Here is a 14,586-nt window from a genome sequence, read left to right as displayed (position 1 = left end):
AGGGTTGTGGTCCTGAAAGACTGTGTGTGTGTGTGTGTGTGTGTGTGTGTGTGTGTGTGTGTGTGTGTGTGTGTGTGTGAGAGAGAGAGAGAGAGAGAGAGAGAGAGAGAGAGAGAGAGAGAGAGAGAGAGAGAGAGATTATCAGGCAATCATGAATTCGAATAACTCCTTCATAATCTCTTGGCTTGGTGTTTTTCATGGGGTTGACCTGAGTAATTCCATTATGATTTTCACCAGATGCTAAGGTGCAGGGGTGAGAAATAGCCTGGGATGTTCTCAGAGCTGAAGGAATACAGAATGGGGGTATGTGTAGGCAGGGTCAGATCAAGGACAGGTGGGAGCTGAGACCATAGAGATCATGAGGGACCCAAGCTTGGTAGATTTTAGAAACCCTGAAAACTAGATCAAGATCTTGGGCTCTCTGCCAAGGGCAGTGTGGAGCAATGGGGAAGTTTGGAATAGGCAGTGGCAGCATCTAATTTGGGTTTTAGAACGATCCCTCTGGCAGCTCACTGGAGAACACACTGGCAAAGTCAAGGAGGAAGGGTAGTTAGGAGGCTGTTACTCCAGCAAGAACAGAAGACTAGAATCCAGACAGTAACAATAGATGGAGAGAAAGGCATTCACAGTCAGGAGATCCAGCAGGTAGCATTGTCAGGACTTGGGACTGGTTGATTTACGGTCAAGGAGCTCTCAGTTGTCCTATTGCATGACCAAGAGAGATCAGGGTGCCATTGGGTTTATTTGTGTTGTTCAAGATCTCTCCAGGGTCTGGGGTAATGATGACACACAGTAGGTGCTCAGTAAATGCTAGTAGTATGAATATGTTAAAGAATAAAAGGATGAAATGAGAATGGATACAGGAGGAGGATCAGGCAGGGAGAAGATGAGGTCAGATGTGGATATGAGGCGGCTGATGGGTCCATGGATCATGAGTCATGTGAGTCCCAGCACATGGATCAGGGCAGTAGCCTGGACGGTAGGCAGAGACTGGAGCCCTGGAGAGGAGCTGTGTGGGGAGGCAGGGACCACCCAGGAGTGGTTGGAGCCAGATGAAGCCATGCCATGCTTCTGAGAGCAGGGTGAAAGGCCAGCTGAGGACAGGGAGGACAGGAGGAGAGGAAGAGGGCCAGGCAAGGAGGGTTTCAAGCAGCAGGCCCTTTCTTGCGAAAGTGACAGCTGTCCACTAGCTGAAGCCTGGCGGGTGGATAACCTTGGGGTGAAAAGGACACCTCTGAAGGCCACGGGGATAGAGAGGTAGGGTAGAGCGAGCGTGAAGGTGGGTCTCAACCTGGAGCAAGTTGTAAGGGTGGGAGGCAGCAGGCTCTCCATGGGGACAATACGTTCATCACCTTTCTTTCTGTCCTGTGACAGAAACCTGATAAGTCGACCTGAGGGAGGAAAGGCTTTTGGGCTCATGGTTTCAGAAGTGTCAGTCTGTGGCCACCAGCTCTATTGCTGTAGGCCTGAGGTGGAGGTGAAATACAGTGGTGGGAGTGGGTAGTAGCAGAAGAAAGCTGCTTGCCCAATGGTGGCTGGGAAACAGAGCAAGCCAGGGGCAAGCTTCCTCTGACTAAACTTTACCTAAGCCCATCCCACTACGAGCTCATCAGTGGATCAGCCCCATCGATGAAGTTAGCATGCATTAACTAGTCACCTCTCCATGGCATCACCAACTGGAGGCCAGGCTTACTGCACATGTGCCTTTAGGGTAGGCTTCCTATTCGAATCGGAGCTGACAGCATCATCCTAGTGATGACCATGCATTTGAAAGGAGGGGAACTGCAGCTCAGACTTAAGTCCCCTGTCCTAGTTAAGGTGACTGTTGCTGTGATGAAACACCATGACCAGAAGCAACTTGGGGAGGAAAGGGTTTATTCAGCTTACACTTCCACATCATAGTTCATCATTGAGGGAAGTCCAGGTGAATTCAAACAGGGCAGGAACCTGGAGGCAGGAGTTGATGCAAAGGCCATCGGGGCATGCTGCTTACTGGCTTGCCCCTCATGCCTTGCTCAGCCTCTTTTCTTATAGAACCCACCATGGGCTGGGCCCTCACCCATCAATTACTAATTAATAAAATGGGCTACAGCTGGATCTTATGGGGGACACTTTGTCAATGGTGGTTCCGTCCTTTCAGATAACTCTAGCTTGTGTCAAGTTGACATAAAACTAGCCAGCACACCCCTGGTGAACATGGTGGGACAAAGGGTGACTTTGATAGGAGACACACAGTGAGAACAGTTGGGTAGTGAGCACCACCTGTGGGTAGGTGGGAGATTAAGGCAATTAGCTGAAAGAAAGCACCCTTAGGACAAGGAGGGCAAATCTCTAAATTTGGACTTTTGGGGAGCTCAACAGACCACCTCTCTGGAGGCAGGGGCCCATGGCCAGCCCAGAGCTTGTGTCCAGTTTGGGGTCCATAATGAATAAACCTGGAACTTAACTTCCTTATCCACAAAGGGACACTTGGCCCCACCGTGGGAGGTGTGTGGGGTGGGCGGGTAGGTGTGTGGGGGTGGTGGGGTTGTGACTGGGTAATGGTGTCAGCAAGTAACGTAGCCATTCCCTGGGAGAGCCCCAGAGCTCCATCTGAGATCTGATGTGAGGTACTGGGGCAGGGAAGGGGGAGTCATCTGCGGGGTGACTCTTAGCAAAGGGGGACTGATGGCTTGGTGTCTGAGTGCAGAGGAAGGGTTCCCCCAGCAGGGTCTCCCTAGGTCTTCCTCCCTCTTCACCTGCTTGTTTTGGGTTTCAGTGCTTCATCAAAATCACTGCGGCCTACGGCTCCACGAAAGACATCTCCGTCTACAGTGTGCTGGGCCTCCCTGCATCCCAGATCTTCATTGTGGGCCGGCCCACCAAGAAGTACCAAACCCAGTGCCAGGTGTGTGAGGGCCAGGGAAGGAGTCGGGGACAGCTCCTAATCATTCAGTTACTCGCTCATCCCTTCTTGCGCTCATTCATTTATCTCTATTGAGCAATGCCTTGGGCCAGGCCCCCTGCGTTCGAGTGTAATGGCATCTGGGGGAAGGGGAAATGGCAATGACCGTTTATAGCAAAGCAAGTGCCATTCTGAATGACAGAATGACGGGGCCCTGGAGATGAGCTGCAAAACCTAGACTCCAGGACAAAGCTGGCCTCCAGAAAGGGCGTGGGGGTGGAGGGCAGACGACGAAGGACAGTCAGAAAGAGCTGTTGTGCCATTCTGGGGTTGTGCCAGAATGCAGGGGTACAGACGGAGGCGTTCAGTGGCCCACAGGAACCCTAGAACTGTAGTAAGGCCCCCTGCTACTGCTTTTGGGGCTGCAGACTCTCTTGAAGGATGCCCCAGGGAAGTGGCGATGTTGGGGGACAGGGTCAGATGCTAGCCTGATGCTTGTCCCCTCCACAGTTCCTGAGTGAAGGCTATGCCGCACACCTGGCAACACTGGAGGCCAGCCACCGCTCGCGCCCCAAGAAGAACAACTCGCGCATGATCCTGCGCAAGGGCAGCTTTGGATTGCATGCACAGCCGGAGTTTCTGCGCAAGCGCAACCACCTGCGCAGGACCATGTCTGTGCAACAGCCGGACCCACCTGCCTCCAACCCCAAGCCCGAGAGGGCACAGAGCCAGCCTGAGTCCGACAAGGACCACGAGCGGCCGCTACCTGTGCTCAGCTGGGCGCGTGGGCCCCCCAAGTTCGAGTCGGTGCCCTGAGGGGTGGGCGGTGCTCAGAACAGGGGCAGCTAGGCGGCCTGCAGGGAAGGGAAGGGTTGCCTTCTCCCTGACACAGGCGTTTTCCTGCTTTTTCCCTCCCGTGTCTGTCCAGCAGTGTCCGACCAGAGCAGGGAGGGACCTTGCCCTGACATTGGGGAGCTCTCTGGGCTGCAATGGGGTGAAATCTGGGGTGTCTCAGTGCAGCCGCCTGTGATATGCCCGTGCCCACAAGCCAGAGTCAGGGGTGATGTGTGAATGTGACCCTTGGGCCAAGCCTGCCTGTGCCCAGTGTTTGGGTAAAGTCGACCATCTTTTCGAGTCCTGAGGTTTCTGTAGCCGCGCTAGGCAGGCTCACACTAGAGAAGCCCCCAGCGCTGGGTAGATGGCCGGACAGGTGTTTGCCTCGGGCCGGCCGCTTGCAGGTGCAGCAACTTGACTGTGTGTAGAAGAGTGAGTGGCGTTTGTGCCTGCCCTCCTTGTGACATCCGGGGCACCACTTTGGGGTTGGCTGTCTCATGACACAGTGAGATCATTTTGTGGGAGCGGACAATTCCCTGGGTCCAATCTATGTAGGTGGAGTCTGTCCACAGCCCTGGGGATCGGGTCTGGTGCTGACTGTCTTGCCGCTGTCCTTCGTTCCCCGTGTTCTCTGTATCTTTATTCTCCTGTGGCCCCTGAAGACAGATGTTCCTCTTCCTTGTGCACTTTCCTGAGAGGCAGCAGGCCACAGACTCTGACCTGAGTTGGTCCGGCCGTGTGCCCTTGAGTCTGTAGCATATCCTCCTTGGGCCCTACTGTTTTCTGTAACTAGAAGGGGCCTCCTGGCTGAGATGGGTACTGGCTTTGACTCCTAGGCTGTCCAGCTTTTCGGCTCTCTGGGGGCCCAGTGGGCCTCCTCCTCCTCATCCCATCCCTCCCCACCCTGAGAGAGGGATTCTAGGGTGAGGCTGAAAGGGAGCCCAGTACCTCAGAGGAAGAAAGCTACCACTTCATGGAGAACAAACTGGTTTGTGCACACTGAGGGGAAAAAAACAAAAACAAAAACAAAAACCGACTTCCTCCCACCAACAAAGGGGACCACATGGCTGCCCCTCCCATAGCTCTGCTCAGACTGACTTTTTTCTTTAGGTTTCTGGAATGCATGGAGCTGAGAGCTCGGGATCTTGGAGGTTCATGGAATATTGGCTCAAGCTGTTGTATTCTCTTCCCCTCTCTGGCCACTACGTTTGGTTTGAGCCTAGAACCTCCTCCATGGTAGTCAGACCCCTTGGGTGGTGGCAGGGGGTGTTCCTTTGCTGCCAAGTCCTTGGCCTTGGCACAGTCTCCCCTTGCTCCCTGGCCCGGGCTGACACCTGTTGTATGGCCTCCTGGGTGTCTTAGAAGCCCCTGGGCTGCCCCTGAGGCCAGAGCCAAACATCTGTGTACACAGCAGGCACTCGTCAGCTCAGTGTCGCTTCTGTTCAATGTCTACCTCTTGCAGCTCCCATGCAGCCTGTGGTGGCTGCTGATGGGGGTGGCTGGCACCGCGGTGTGAGTTGCCCCGCAAACTGGGCACCTCACTTGGGCTGGAGGGGGTGTGGGCTCCCAGGACCCACCCTGCTTTTTCCACTTAAATGTCTTCTCCAGCCTGCCAGCCAGCTCCTGTTCCCTCTGCCCATCCCATCCCATCCTATCTACTGGCTCTTCCACTGCACCATGAGCACTGTATCTGGCAAACCAAACCCATCACTGCCAAGGCGGCTGCCGAGAGGGCAAGGAAGTATGGGACCAGCTTCAGCTTCCTCTTTCTGTCCCCCCTCCTAGAAGTTCATACCTGCCCTGCTTCTCACCATTCCTCTTAGAGATTCATACCTGCCCCCACCCCCACCCCCATTACCCCCCACTAACCCCCCATTCCTCTTAGAAATTCATACCTCCCGCCTCATTCTTGCCTATCTTTTGGCACCAGCTCATATGGCATAGCCACCTTAATTGCAGTCCTTCCCCCTAAACGCTGTGGTTGGAGCTTGGCTAGACCAGATTCTTTCCCAGCCCTTCATCTCCTCTCAGCAGGAGCCACCTGGTCTAACTTTCAAATGAGAACCCCAGGCGGAGTCAGTGTGCGAGTGGGGGACCCCGCCCCTCCCGGGAGACTGGAGCCAGTGACAGGGCTCTGTGGGTCAGAGCCGGCCAGAGGCCCCATCCCCCTTTTGCTAGAGCCCCACATTGGGGCTTGGGTGACCCCTTTTGTGAGATGCCGCTGGGGTACAGGTGTTGCGCACACCACCCTAGGAGCTGCGGCCGGTGCGTGTGAAGGTACGCACTCGCCGCTCTGTTGAGCGAACAGCTCGGTATTGCTTCCTGGCAACTGTACTCCGCCTGCGCGCTTTCTGCACCTGCTCTGTTGAGTTAGGTCAGAGACAAAAGGAGCCGATTCCTAGTGCTCTTCGGAGGGGAGTGCGGTCGCCTCCTCTAGTAGTTCTGTGTGATACCCCATCTAGCTGTTTTCTAGCGACCTCTAGCTCCTGGTGTGCCTGCTCTCCAGCTGCTGGAAACATGTTCCTGCTTGACCAAAGTTCCTGTATCTGAGTGGCATGTTTGTTCTTCCTGTGTGGTGGCTGTCCTGACCTAGCTGAGGGATGCCTGACACCTTCCTTTATCCCCTGTCCTGTTGTGGGTTGCTGGAGTCTGCTCTTTCAGCCTCATGCCCCTCACCCCCCAAAGACTGACCCTTCTCGGAAGCACCACAAGATATTTTTTAAAAAATAAATTATTTTCATGCATTCAGACAAACAGCCTTCCTGCCTGGGTGCTGGGCTACAACAAATGTATCTGAACCCCAGTATTCCTGAGATTGGGGTGGTTCTCTGAAGGAGGGAAGGCTGTATCTAATGGTTTTTAAACTGTACTTTGGGCACTTTGCAGCCCAGAGCTGCGCCCCAGAAGTATCCTGCAGACAAAACATGGCACCTATCTTTAATTGAAGAATGGGCCCTGCCAGACCGGTGCACCCGGGTCTGGAAGAAGTGCCAGTTTTGCAGGTATACTCTGCACCCAGCTCAGGTGAAGCCCCGCCAGGGAGGGCACCCTGACTGTAGGAGCCTTGCAGTTGACCCCGCCTTAAACAACCACTTTCCAGCAGAATCCCTGGGGTTCCATTCCAAGTGCTCTGGAAATTAAAAAAAAAAAAAAAAATCCCTTTTCTTTCCCTTCTGGGCTAGGGAGGAATTTCTTATACACCCAAGTTAAGTGTTTAGTACAAGTAGCAAAGCCTGGCTGAGTTCTGATCTTGCTGGAAACCAATGGAGGTTGGAAGGAAGTCAGAATTTGACTCCACTCTGCGGTGGCTCAGAAGAGGTGGGGGACAACAAGGAGCGGTAGACACAGTGGCCAGCGTGGGACATGCCCCCTCAGACCCAGACCCACTGTCCTTTTCTCTTTGTTTACTCAGTGGTGGCAGCCAGTCTGACCTTGTCTGCGGTCTGCCTGTCCCTGTGTGTAACTTCCAGTACTCTCTGTGATGGCTGGTTCTTGATAGAAAAGGCTTATTATAGTCCTCATGGCTGCCTTGTACAAAATCCGTTAGAAAAGAAAATGTAAAATATCCAATTTCTAACCAGACAAAAACAGCATTATGGAGTTAAAAGATTTTTACAATTGGTCTTGATTTTGATGTGAGCTGTTTTTAACTCTGAAACGTTGTCACTTAAATAAAAACCTTATTTGCCTTTAGGATGTGCTTTGTTTTGGGCTATGTTGAAAAAGCTTTTCTTTATTTTTATTTTATGTGCATTGGTGTTTTGTCATGGGTGTTGGGTCCCCTGGAACTGGAGTTACAGACAGTTGTGAGCTGCCACGTGTGTGCTGGGAATTGAACCCAGGTCCTCTGGAAGAGCAGTCAGTGCTCTTAATCACTGAGCCGTTTTCTTTCACTTTGATTCTCTCCGAGAGAAGAACGGGAGCAGAGGGGATGGGGGACACAAAGCTGAGCTCCAGACCCATGGCTGTGTCACTCAGTGTGGTGTCAGAGTGTGTGTACTTAAAACAAAACAAAACAAAACAAGCCAAGTGTCAAAAGCGAGTTTTTAATTATGAAAAAGCATTGTGATCTAGAAACTGACACACTGGTATCTTTCTAATAAAATGACATAGTAGATTTCCTAAATAATTTACAAAGAGCAGAAACTGGTCTTGAACAGTGTTCCCCTTCCTGCACACCCCAGTTCCCCACACTGAGCTGATAAGTAGGCCCCAAGAGCTCAGGCTTGCAGTCTGCAAATATCTCCTCTCTTCCTATGGGGCCCTGTGGGATTAGGGGTAAAAGTGGTCCCCAAGAATCTCTGCACTGGGAATAAAGGGGGTGATTTCATGGGATGACTCCTGCAGGGTCTTGGTCCTAGTTACAAGGTTCAGAACTGTCTAGCATCTTCAGGTACATTCCTAATATGGATGGGCCTCTGTGAGGCTGGAGAACAGGGTGCTGTATGAGTCCTCCTGGAGAGCATGGGCAGTTCCCATCACCTCTTCAAGGTCTTCCTAAATCACTCGGGCTGTGGCCAGTGGTTACCAATGGGCCCAGATATGGCTAAAATAGAAGGCTTCTGGATCCCCTGTTAGTCAAGTCCTTGTTAGCAGTGGCCTGGGGATGCTGATGAGCCCAGTGCCTCCTCCGGAAGTTCATGGGGTGGGTGGCACGGACATCCTGATGGCTTGGTGGCTGGACAGGGCCTGTTTCCTGTAAAGACAGAACTTCCGCTGTGCTTCTCCCTATTCTCAAGGCAGGGGATGTAGGAAGCTATAGCCCTCCTCTCCAAATCAAAAGGCTGGAAGGTGGCTTTCAGTCCTTTGAAATCACAGGGTTCTGATGTGATCAGTAAGGATAGCAGCTTTGGCTGAGGGAAGTCGAAGACCCAGACACTTCCTACTCTGCTTTTTACCCACCCTGTGGCTTTTCTCGGTCCATTCACTTCTTTAGCACTCCTGCAAGAGTGCCTGCACATTTATATGTAGAGAAGGAGGAGGTGGAAGAGGAGGAGGAGAGACAGAGGGAGGGGCCATTACCTGTAGGATGCCTGCTGTCCTCATTCACGAATAAGGGAGACAGTCATGTCACCACTAGGGATAGAGAAGGGGGAGGGACTGATGACCTGGGATGCTTCATGTTCTGAAGGCATCCCCAGCCCACACTAGACAAGACCAGAACCTGGAGGCATGGTGGGAACATGGCCACAGGGGACATACGGCCTCAGAACACTTTGCAGCCATTCTACAAATGGGAAAACAGTTTCCAAGTCAGGGCAGATCCAGAGCAAAGACTCTGCCTCCAGGTTGGAATCCTGAGCAGATAGACCAGGGACTCCATAGCAACCATGTTGCTTTTGCCAAAGTCCATGGGTATAGAGGAGCCATGAAAGGGACTGGAGGAAGGGAAGGTCTCTCAGGAAGCAGGTACCCAGTCACATGTGAGGTTCAAGGTAATGGGCAAAGGTGAGAGTCCAAGGCCTGGAGGACTCATAGTGCATCCTTCACCATCGACCCAGGCCACTTGAAGCACAGAGGGACAGGGACTTGTCTTGGTCATGTGGCAGATTGGTGCTGGAACCAGCAGCACCCTCTCTAGAAATATAGTATGGCTCAAGGGGACCCATGGCCATTTCCCCTTGACCCCAGGATGCAGCTCACCTCTCTTCGGCCTTGATGGCTTTGTCCAGTTTGTGTGACAGCTTCTGGAGATGCTGGATTCCAGCTCCTACAGGCTCTAGGTCACTGTCAGACTCACTGAACACAAGGAAGCGCCAAAGCAGGGGTTAGCAGAGCCCCGAGCAGAGCCCAGGCGACCCCGAATGACTGGGAAAGCCTCACTGTGGCAGGTGACATGCAAGCCTGTGAGGCTGAGCCATGGGAAATCATTCTGCTGTCAGGTGAGGGCTGCCTTTGGCCTTGCACCTGTCTCTGCCCATTTAGAACGGAGTGGGACTCATCTCCTATCCCCTTTACAGGTAGGGAAACAGGCCTGGAGAGATTTATTTATTTTTTCCCCTTCAGGTCCTCATTAGCTCTGGGGCAGACTTGGGCCAGAACAAGGGTGTCCTGCCCCAGGTAGTACTGAGACTTGTGGGACAGAAAGGAAATTATGGTGGGCTAAGAGAGACTACTTGCCTGGGAGAGCAGAGAGGTTCTGTGGAGGAACAGGGGCTCCGGAGGGCAGCCTCCCTCCTCAGCCGCTGATGTCGATGGGCATGTAGACCCATCTGGCCAGAGAGGCGCGGATGTCCTCCGACTCTGGCATCCCGGTTGGCCCTGTACAGCCGAGTGTTCTTCTGGCTCAGACTGGGTGGTGAGGTCCCTCTGTCCTTCTGGACTCCTCGTTTTTTCCTCACTTTCACCTGTGTTCCCATCAGCCACCTGGTGCCACTTTGGCAGGACTCCTGGATTCTCTGTGATGGGTTCATGTAGGGAGGTTAGCCCAGGTAGGAGCAAGGTGGGCAGCCAGCCTTTGGCCATCCCTCCAGCCTAGAGTCTGTCCCACAAACACAGCCCTAATCGACGGGGCTGAGTCCCAACCCTTGGATCCTTTTTACATGTGGCTGCATCCAACAGTTCTGCTTAGACTGCCTTTGTCTTGGCAAACCGGAGCCCAGAAGTTGGAGCAAGGCCCAAGGTAAGTCTGATGAGTTAGGTGGCCTTAGACAAGATGTCACATTTCATTGTTCTGAGCTATAGTTGTTGAAAGCCATTTTAGGACTCTTCCAAGTCAGAGCTAGACTTTGGCTAGGAGGCCTCTCTGTAGAGTTGCCAGGAGCCTCTATCTCTCCCCTCACACCATCAGATGCCCAGCAAGATGCCCACCCCCTTCTCTCCTTGGAGGTCTGTTGATTTTCATAGCTTCTGTCTTTTCCAGGGGACACCTGCCTACATTTGCCGCTCCGGGTTTAAAGACCTACATGGGGTCAGTGAGATAGCTCAGCCGGTCGGGGTTCCTGCCACCAAACCTGACAACTCAACTCTGATCTTCAGAATCCACATGGTGGAAGTGGAGGTGGAGAACCTACTCCTGCACATTGTCCTCTGACCTCCATATGCGTGCTCCCCCATAAATAAATATAAACATTTAAGTCAATATTAAAAAAAAAAAGATATCTGCCTGGAAGGCTCCTGGGCACACTGCACCCAAGCACCACCCCTCAAATCTGCCTTCTGAACTGCTCAAGAAGTTGCATCCTTCTGCAAGCCCAGCTCCTCCGCCTTTTCCTACCAAGTAGCTGACAGCCAAGATGTAATAAATAGTATGACTGGGAGAATTTAGATGGGATTCTACAGGATCTCCTCCCTCACCGTGACTTAGTCCTCACACTGAGGCCCCTTCAGCATCCAGGCTGGACTCACACCATCCTAGTGGTCCTGTGCCTCCATATACCTTCCCCTTCCTGAGTTATCTCGGAAGAGTGACCTATTCTAGGGAGGTTTTATCCACTAAGCTTGAGACTGATCTCTCTTTGTAGTTAGCCATTTCTTGCAATTTCCTATCATAGGGTGCATCAGGTTACCTCGCATGGAGAATATCAACTTCTTCCATGACCTTTCTCACTCACTCACTCACTCACTCACTGACTTGTTGGGAAACTATTATGTGCCAGAATGACTGGGGGTGCTTCAGGGGTCGGGGAGGGTGGGGATTGCAAGAACCTAATCAAACTCTAAGACCCCACCGATTCTATATTCTTGGAGCCTCCCTGAGGATAGGATACTTGTGTAAACAGACAGCTGCTAGTGGTATCATTGTTACCTGGGACATAGCACCCAAGGCGCTTTTGGCTGAGCGAGCTGAAGTCTTAAGATGCTGCTGCTCTGGCTCTGGGGTTTCCAGGCGTTTCCAGGAGGGGCCAGTCCCGAGGTTGAGGCTGACGGCTCTCAGTGGCAGCCTCCTTTGGAACTGTCTGCACAGAGAGCCCAGGGGACCCGTCTCCAGATGGCTCTCAGCAGACCGGGCCACCGCCTTCTCTAGATGTTCCTCCTTTAGGAGTGATCGTCTGCGCATGGAGGCCGTCATGCCCTGCCACTGAGACGCCATGTGCTTGGTCCAGTTTCCTCTGCCCGCTAGATCCTGGGGAGGTCAAAAGGTCATGAAAGTACTCCCTGGCCCTATTCCCAGGCGCCAGAGACCCTGGGAACTGGGGAAGAGGTGAAGTAGAACCTCTTGGGGTAGACCTGCTGCACAATTTTGGATGCCAGAAAGATGACCATGGCGTCATGGTCAGCAGCTGCCTCGACTGCAAGGCGGTAAACCGTCTGTCTTTCTATGACAGCCTCCTTCACGGAGGCTCAGCGGAGAGACAGAGAGATGTCACCGAGCCTCGGCGCTTATGCAGGGCAACATTAGCAAGCGGCTCTTTCACAAATTCGCGCTCCACTACGGAGCAGACCCTGGCCACCCCTCCAAGGCCTCGGATCCGATGGGGATGCTTTAAATTTCCAGACACCCACTTTGCGTTGCGGGTCCTATCCAAAGTCCCTGGCCCACTCCCCTCTCGGAGCTGCCCATGAGACCCCCTCCCCAAACCCCTTGATGTCCCCACGCGCTCACCTCTCTGCCTGATACCCGAGACCTGAAGATCGACACACGCTCTTCGCCCACCACAGCAGATTTGAAACTCCGCGCGGCCCCGCCCCGGCCCGGTGCTCGCAGCCCATTGGTCCTATCAGCCCTCCGCCGCCGCCGCCCCTGGATTCCGATTGGCCTGTTTCTCTCGCGACCATAAATCGTGCTTTGGGATTGGCGGGGCTACGCCCTTACATCGCTCGGGGACCCCCGCCTGGAACGCTGCAAAGGGTCCCCCAGGCTCGGGCGGTCGCCCCCTGACCGCTGTCACCGCCCAGTCCCCTTGCCACTTTCCGGCTGCTTGGTTTGGGGTGGCCGCACCTCGTCCGTCGCGCGCCCAGGCCGTCCCCAGAGCCTGCGGTCAGGCTGCTCTGCGGGATGCTGCGGGGGCGCGGGCCACCGCCACCTAGGGCACTCCTTCCAGCCCTTCACCCCACCCAACTTCTCTCTGGCATCCAGTAGTTTTGTCAGAGCGTTAGGCTGGGACTGCCGAGCTCTGGGTTCCCTGGGAAGTTTGGTTTCAAATTCCCCGCCTGATCCTTTTCCTTCCTGAGAGATGGCCCTGCCCCAGTCAGTTCCTCAAACTCACCACCCCGCTGGCGCCCAAGAAAGCACATCTCAGAAGAAGGGACAACCCTAGACCACCCTCTGCACCAGTTAGGTCAGTTCCTCTGCCCGGTCTCGCCATCTTTCCATCTTTCCCTTAATCTCCCAGCAAGCTTAAAACAACAACAACAACAACAACAGCAACAGCCTGGCTTGCTTTCTCCTGTGTATCTGCTTTTATTTTTGTTATTTTGACTTTTTTTTTTTTTTTTTTTTTTGGTTTTTCAAGACAGGGTTTCTCTGTGTAGCTTTGCGCCTTTCCTGGAACTCACTTGGTAGCCCAGGCTGGCCTCGAACTCACAGAGATCCGCCTGCCTCTGCCTCCCGAGTGCTGGGATTAAAGGCGTGCGCCACCACCGCCCGGCGACTTTTTTATTTTTAAGATTTTATTTTTGTTCTTAATTGTGTGCCTCTCTGTGGATTTGTGCATGTGAGTGCTTGCAGGGTGGGGGTAGGGGTGTGAAGCAGAAGAGGAAGTCCGATCCTCTGGAGCTGGAGTTAGAGGTGCTTGTGAGGAACCTCACGTCCTTCTGCAAGAGCAGTAGCGCGTTCAAGGGCTGAGCTATTCCTTGCTTTCTCTCTTTCTCTCTGCCTCTCTGTCTCTGTCTCTCCCTCTTCTCTCCCTTTTTTTTTTTTTTCTGATGGGCTCTTACTGGCCACATCCCTGGCTCAGCCTCCCCAGTACTGAAATCAAGGGGCCCAGGTGTGCCAGCACAATGGGGCCCTCTTACCTGCTTCTCCAGGAAGCATCATCACGCCTCTCCCTTCCCATCCCTTGCCTAAGCCTGGGGTAGGACTCCCAGAGACTCTTCAGGCCTCTTCCCTGGTGTCCGGATTGTCTGACCCTCTCCCCCAGCCTCTGTGTTCACCTCCCAAACCCCCTGTGATGATAATCGATTTGTCATATAGCACTTTCAAGCACCCCCTGTGTATCCATGAACCCATTTTACCCCCAGTGCCGCAGAGCTCTGTGAGGTAGCTGAGGTGTAGTGAGTTTAAGCTGGCCACATTTCACTCAGTGTGACTGTACAGCAGGGTGAAGGATCCAAATGCCATCTCTGCAGGAGCAGGGTCTATGTGGACCAGGGTTGACTCCCTCACTGCTGAGGCTTCCCCAGCCTGGATCTCTCCTCTGACTCCTGAAGCCAGCAGTCTCCTGGGTCCTATCACCTCCTGCTGGCTATTTAAAGCCAACAAACCCCAAGTTGGAGCCACCCTGGATTTCCCGACACCCACCAAAGGTCTCCCTAATCTTACAAGTGGGAACTTGTGATTTATTAAACTTGGCTAAAAATAGACTGAAAACGTCCATTTCTTACTTCCAGGGGACTCAAGTTCAGCGTGCCTGGCGAGATGAGTACTTCCAGATCAAATCTCCAGTCATCAGGCAGAGAACCACATGCTACCTAAACCTGAGACTCAGGGAATGAGCTGGCCAGGCAGAGCTTGCCTTTATGTGTTTGTAGGCATGTGTCTTTGTGAGTGTGTGTTTGTGGTTTTTGCACAGGGCATATCATGTTCAAGGGCACTCTCTGTAAGAAACCTGACACACACGCATATGCAATCCCAAGTAAGTCTTCAGAGAATGGCTTGTGACTGTATGGTGTGCTCTGAGAGGCTTTATTGTGCTCTGGCGAGCTGTGGGCGTAGGCTGCGGTTTGCAAGCCACGGCTCTCATGTGCTTGTCGACTTCGTCCTCCAG

The 14,586-nt window shown here is 53.3% G+C and overlaps 2 protein-coding genes across 7 annotated transcripts in view; one reads left to right on the top strand and one right to left on the bottom strand.

Annotated features, from left to right (window-relative positions):
• Positions 1-7,411, top strand: part of Pitpnm3 (PITPNM family member 3) — a 92,344-nt gene extending 84,933 nt beyond the window's left edge. For all 5 annotated transcript variants that reach the window (XM_015985833.3, XM_015985836.3, XM_076542823.1 and 2 more), the window contains 2 exons: positions 2,759-2,887; positions 3,395-7,411. In XM_015985833.3, the coding sequence (XP_015841319.1) occupies positions 2,759-2,887; positions 3,395-3,700 (435 nt within the window). In that variant the 3' untranslated portion in view covers positions 3,701-7,411. The remainder of the gene's footprint in view (positions 1-2,758; positions 2,888-3,394) is intronic.
• A 332-nt stretch (positions 7,412-7,743) lies between these two features.
• On the bottom strand, positions 7,744-12,755 carry Pimreg (PICALM interacting mitotic regulator). 2 transcript variants are annotated; one of them, XM_076542826.1, is made up of 6 exons: positions 12,264-12,755; positions 11,466-11,783; positions 9,835-10,116; positions 9,362-9,453; positions 8,741-8,794; positions 7,744-8,414 (listed from the first exon to the last, which is right to left on the bottom strand). In XM_076542826.1, the coding sequence occupies exons 2-5, from the start codon at positions 11,748-11,750 to the stop codon at positions 8,761-8,763; spliced, it is 693 nt and encodes a 230-aa protein (XP_076398941.1). In that variant the 5' UTR covers positions 11,751-11,783; positions 12,264-12,755; the 3' UTR covers positions 7,744-8,414; positions 8,741-8,760. The 2 variants fall into 2 exon arrangements, with proteins under 2 accessions (XP_076398941.1, XP_076398942.1); XM_076542827.1 differs by having other exon boundaries at positions 9,362-9,457; positions 9,839-10,116.
• Positions 12,756-14,586: the final 1,831 nt, after the last annotated feature.

This window comes from Peromyscus maniculatus, chromosome 8, assembly GCF_049852395.1.
Source record: "Peromyscus maniculatus bairdii isolate BWxNUB_F1_BW_parent chromosome 8, HU_Pman_BW_mat_3.1, whole genome shotgun sequence".
NCBI lineage: Eukaryota > Metazoa > Chordata > Mammalia > Rodentia > Cricetidae > Peromyscus > Peromyscus maniculatus.
This window is presented reverse-complemented; position numbering and strand designations above follow the sequence as displayed.